At 56.0% G+C, this 5390-nt stretch overlaps 1 protein-coding gene across 1 annotated transcript in view; it reads right to left on the bottom strand.

The window, feature by feature from the left end:
* Positions 1–239: 239 nt before the first annotated feature.
* The window catches only part of CACNG5 (calcium channel, voltage-dependent, gamma subunit 5), an 8063-nt gene continuing 2912 nt past the window's right edge, over positions 240–5390 (bottom strand). Inside the window, exons 3-5 of the mRNA XM_008584011.1 lie at positions 5027–5167; positions 1054–1199; positions 240–534 (exon numbers count right to left, since the gene is read on the bottom strand). Coding sequence (XP_008582233.1) covers positions 277–534; positions 1054–1199; positions 5027–5167 — 545 coding nt within the window. The 3' untranslated portion in view covers positions 240–276. The remainder of the gene's footprint in view (positions 535–1053; positions 1200–5026; positions 5168–5390) is intronic.

The following is a 5390-nucleotide window of genomic DNA, read 5'->3' as shown; positions in this document are numbered from 1 at the left end:
CGGGAGCCGCGGGCGTCCCGGAGTCACGGCCCTGATTGGCACTCGAGAGGCGGGGCTTCCCCATGCTCTCGACCAATCAGCTTTCCCTCTGGCTCCAGACCCCCAACCCCCTCCCGCGGGGCCGGGACAGCTACCGAGAGGACACAGGACAAGTGACGCCAGCTAGGCAGGGGCGGCCGGGGGCGGTCAGCCACGGGCTTGGGGCTCAGGGGCCGGCAGGGGACGACGGGAGGGGCTGTCTGGCTGACCCCAGCGGCGGGAGGGCGGCGCCCAGGCTCAGCAGGGAGACGACGACATCTGGTCATAGTCGGGGCACTTGAGCAAGGCTGGGTAGTTGCTGTTCATCTGCAGGGAGGCGTCGCTGGACAGGTCGGAGGGGCTGCGGCCGCGGGCCCAGGCGTCCGGGTGCAGGAACTGGCCCGAGTAGTCGGAGCAGTTGCTCAGCCGCGGGCGGTAGAAGCCGGGGTGAGGCCTGTACATGTCCTCGGCCGTGTACCTCTTCATGAACAGGTACACGGACATCACGCCGGCGCTCTGCAGGGACAGGGCGGCACAGCGGAGTCACCGCCGGGGGCTGCCCGGGACACCGCCACGCCAGGGCTCCGTGGGGACAGGAGCAGGGTCCCGGATGCGGGAGACCCGGGAAGGAGGAGAGGGACACATGTCGGGGGTGAAGCAGGGAAGGAAGGGGGGGTCCGGGGTGCTTGTGCTTTCCTCCCCGGCTGAGCCCCACCCGGCCTGTCCCCGCACGTCGAAGGCCTGTACATGTCCTCGGCCGTGTACCTCTTCATGAACAGGTACACGGACATCACGCCGGCGCTCTGCAGGGACAGGACGGCACAGCGGAGTCACCGCCGGGGGCTGCCCGGGACACCGCCACGCCAGGGCTCCGTGGGGACAGGAGCAGGGTCCCGGATGCGGGAGACCCGGGAAGGAGGAGAGGGACACATGTCGGGGGTGAAGCAGGGAAGGAAGGGGGGGTCCGGGGTGCTTGTGCTTTCCTCCCCGGCTGAGCCCCACCCGGCCTGTCCCCGCACGTGGGAGGGGCTTTACCTCTGTTAGAAGGAAGGAGATGGCAGCAAAGGCAAATGACCAGCCGTATTTATAGGTGAAGTAGGTCTCTGCGTCCTTGGTCCTGTTGAGCATCTCGTCATTGATGCTGGAGATGTAGAGCACCAGGCCCACCACGAGAGAGAGGCCTGGGCAGGGGACAGGGAAGGGGACACTCAGCACAGGGGTCTCCTCCCCTGAGGGTCGGGCACAAAGCCGGCCTAGTGCTAACAGTGCACTCATTTTGGAGTGCAAGGGAGAGTAGGAGCGTCGTTCCTGAGGACCCTGTTTAGACCAGCACCTTCTGGGTTCAGATGGTTGCAGGTAACATGGCTCCCCGTCCAACCACCCTCCTGAGCCATGGGTTAAGCCCAGTGATTCTGCCCCCAGCTGCCCACACCTGTCATACAGACGTGCCTGAGACCCAGCCCCAGACATTGTGATTTACTTGGCCAAGGCTGGGGCTCTGGCTCTGTAGTTTCTTACAGGCTCCCCAGGTGACACCAACGTGAACCAGGGGTGTGAACCACTGAGCTGGCAAGTGGCTTTTACTAAACTGGGGAATAACATCGGCCCCCTCAGCAGAGGTAGCCAGGGCCTCCCATCCCTGTCACTGGTGGTGAGTGGTACACATCATTGTGGAGTCAACAAATGTGGCCCGTGGTCTGTGCAGCCCGCTGACCACAGGGTGTGGCCTCTCTGAGATCTGTTGGCAGGCGAGGTAAAGAGAGTTTGTCCAGATTCTGGCAAGCACTCAATCAGGAGGCCTTTGGGGCCCAAACTCCTACTGCCATTGTGCAAATGACTGCCCCAGGCACCAGTCCCATTAATTAATAACTGTAATTGAATCAAGACATAATTAATTACTCTGTTTTGAGCTGTTCAGGTTCAATTCCATTCACGTTATTTTATGAAACTGGGGCATCTTGAAGGATGAATGTTAAAGGAAACTAGATGTGATTCAAACCTTCCTCGGGACATAACCCATGTTTGAATCCCTGCTGCCCCCAGTGAACCCTCTTTATTGTTACCATTGACACAACTTCATGTGGCCTAGCTCAGTCCTAGACTTCTGATCCTGTAGCCCACTGCTGAAAAATGTCAGGTGCCTTGACGCTGCTGTATAGCCTGGGCTGTTGTGAAGTTCACAGAAGGAAAAGTAAAGAAAGAGCTTAAACCTGGGTTTGTACCTCTTGGACTAGGAGGAAATATCACCACGCAAAGGTCGGACCGATGGCATTGTGGGTGTTCAATAGATATTTCTGGGATTGATGGATGGAAGGGTGGAAGGATGGATTAAATAGATGGAAGGATGGATGGAAGATGGGTTGATGGGGAGATTGAAAAATGGATGGACAGATGGATGAAAAAGAGGATGGGTTGGTGTGTGGATGGACGGATGGATGGAAGGAAGGAGAATGAAAGAATGACTTTTGGGGAACCAGGCACTCTGACTGCCTTTGGCTCCCAAGCTATGTTGACAAGAAAATGTTGGGGACAGGATCCTGAAGTGACTTGGGAGTCGGGCGGCAATCAGAATGCCTGGTGCTCAACAGCTGTTTTTTTTCTTTCCTTTCGTACATCCGTCCATCCATCCGTCCATCCATCCATCCACTCACCTTCCATCCAAGCATCTCCTCCCCCAGCCTCCCCTCCCCAGTCAACCAGTCCAGGGCACCTAAAACATGGGCCCTGAGCATCACTCCTTTGGCTTGAGTCATTATCTCCAAAAGAAAAGGTCTCCATGAAAAAGCGCAGGTTACCTTGAAGGAGAAAAAGAGCCTGCCTTTATTTACTGTATTTCCTTGTCACTCTACAAATCTCATCCATGTCCATGGTTCCCTCTCCTGCTCTCCAGGCTCATAGCTCCCAAGTATAAATCTTTGGTCCAATTCGCTCCCCTGATTTCCAGACCCTCCCCTCTAGCAGCCTTCTGGACACCTTCTCCTAGAGGCCATATGGGCACCTCAAATTCAGCACTTCCCACACTAAACTTATGATCTTTGCCCCAAATCTGCCCCTTCTCCTGTGATCCCTACAAGAATGACGTGAGGCACCATCCACCTGGTGCCCAGGTGAGAACTTGGGGCTCACCCTGACTCTCCCCTTGAAAGTCTAGTCCCAGTCCTCTTGAGTGTACCTCCCAAATGTCACTTGAACTCTCTCATGTCTCTCTTCTCCACCGTCACCCCCCAGTTTGGGCCGCCGTCACTTCTCCCGCACCATTGGAAGAGCCTCTTGCCTGGGCCCCCGACTCATGGCTTCCCTCCCCCGCTCCAGTCCTCAGAGGGGTCATTCCAAAATCTAAATCTGATCATGTCATGCCTGGCTCAAAATCCTCCTGAGGCTTCTCTTAAAGTCCCAAATTCATAAGATGACCTCGCTGCCCTCCCAGTCTCACCTCCCACTACGTTTCTGCTCACGCCTGCTGTGATGAGTCGTGCTTAGGCTCAGTTCCCGCAGTGCCGCGTCCTCTCTCTTCCCTCCAGGCCCCCTCCCCGCCCCCAATCTCACTTCTTGCCTAGTTCCTGCTCGCCCTTTGGCCCGCCTTCTCCGGGTGGTCTTCCCTGACCAACCCTCGGTCTAAGTTTCAACCACTGCTCTTGGACCCCACAGCGGTCCTTGATGGCCACGATTGTAGCCCTTTCCACACCGTGTTCCTATTTCCTGTCTACTTGTTTATGTCCCCATTACACGGATACCAACCCTCGGTCTAAGTTTCAACCACTGCTCTTGGACCCCACAGCGGTCCTTGATGGCCATGATTGTAGCCCTTTCCACACCGTGTTCCTATTTCCTGTCTACTTGTTTATGTCCCCATTACACGGATCTTTCTGTAGGGAGCAATACCAGCCCCCAGAATAAGGCCGGGTAGATATCATGAATGAATGAATGAATGAACGAGTAAATGACCTAAATAAAGAATGAATGAATGAAGTACAGCCTGGTGTCAGTCCAGGAAGAAGGGCCATGTAGAAAGGGGGCCCAGGGTATAGGGTACAAATGGAGAACGAAGGGGACAGTAGCAGTCCCCAGGGATAGCTGACGGCGGGGGTGGGGTGAGGTGCAGGGGCCATATTCCAAAATCATGTTTTTTACACAAAACCACGAAGACGTGGCCTCTTCAAAAGTAGCAATGAATGCTCATTATCCGTGGGAAATAAAAAGGAAGTGGTGGCGAAGTGCAGAGTCAGGAGGGAGCCCTGGGTCCCTTCCCAGCTGTGCCCCAGGGTGGGCCTGTCAAGCCACTCTGGAGCCTCTGCTGCTCTTCCGGAAGGTAACGGATGGGCCTGGGGTCACCAGAAGTCTCCTCCAGCTCTGACCCAGCTTTTCCCAGGTTACTGACTCAGCTTGTCCTATTTCCAGTGTCACGGGTTGACCCACAGTCATGACCAGGACACTCCAAAGCAGAGCCGTGTAGGAGTTAAATCAAAAGTCCAGAGTTCACGAAAGGGAAACAATAGGAAGAAGGGCCATGTAGAAAGGGGGCCCAGGGTATAGGGTACAAATGGAGAACGAAGGGGACAGTAGCAGTCCCCAGGGATAGCTGACGGCGGGGGTGGGGTGGGGTGCAGGGGCCATATTTCAAAGTCATGTTTTTTACACAAAACCACGAAGACGTGGCCTCTTCAAAAGTAGGAATGAATGCTCATTATCCGTGGGAAATAAAAAGGAAGTGGTGGCGAAGTGCAGAGTCAGGAGGGAGCCCTGGGTCCCTTCCCAGCTGTGCCCCAGGGTGGGCCTGTCAAGCCACTCTGGAGCCTCTGCTGCTCTTCCGGAAGGTAATGGATGGGCCTGGGGTCACCAGAAGTCTCCTCCTGCTCTGACCCAGCTTTTCCCAGGTTACTGACTCAGCTTGTCCTATTTCCAGTGTCACGGGTTGACCCACAGTCATGACCAGGACACCCCAAAGCAGAGCCGTGTAGGAGTTGAATCAAAAGTCCAGAGTTCACGAAAGGGAAACAATACAACTCACCTGAGAGGATGAAGAAGATGCCGGAGACAAAGGCCAGTATTGTCCTGTGGGGACGGACGTGCCCAATGTTGCTCAGGATAAACCCGATGAACATGAAGAAGAGGCTGACCAGAGGGAACGGCGTGGCCGAGCGAATCATTTCTAATTAAGGGGACGAAAGGAGGGCATGTTGGACTCCAGCAGCCTTACCCGCTGCTGATCCTGCCAAGTTCCTGGCAGTGTCACCGCCCTCCAAGCTCCACCCCACACTGGGGTGCCCAGGGACCTCCCAGCACTGACAGGGCTTCCGTCCCTGAGATGGCGCTGGACGGGAGACTTCAAGTGCCCACGTATTCAGCGCCTCTGCCTTCTCCTGCAGGCACAA

Source organism: Galeopterus variegatus, unplaced genomic scaffold (assembly GCF_000696425.1).
Source record: "Galeopterus variegatus unplaced genomic scaffold, G_variegatus-3.0.2 Scaffold3126, whole genome shotgun sequence".
Taxonomy (NCBI): Eukaryota; Metazoa; Chordata; class Mammalia; order Dermoptera; family Cynocephalidae; genus Galeopterus; species Galeopterus variegatus.
This window is presented reverse-complemented; position numbering and strand designations above follow the sequence as displayed.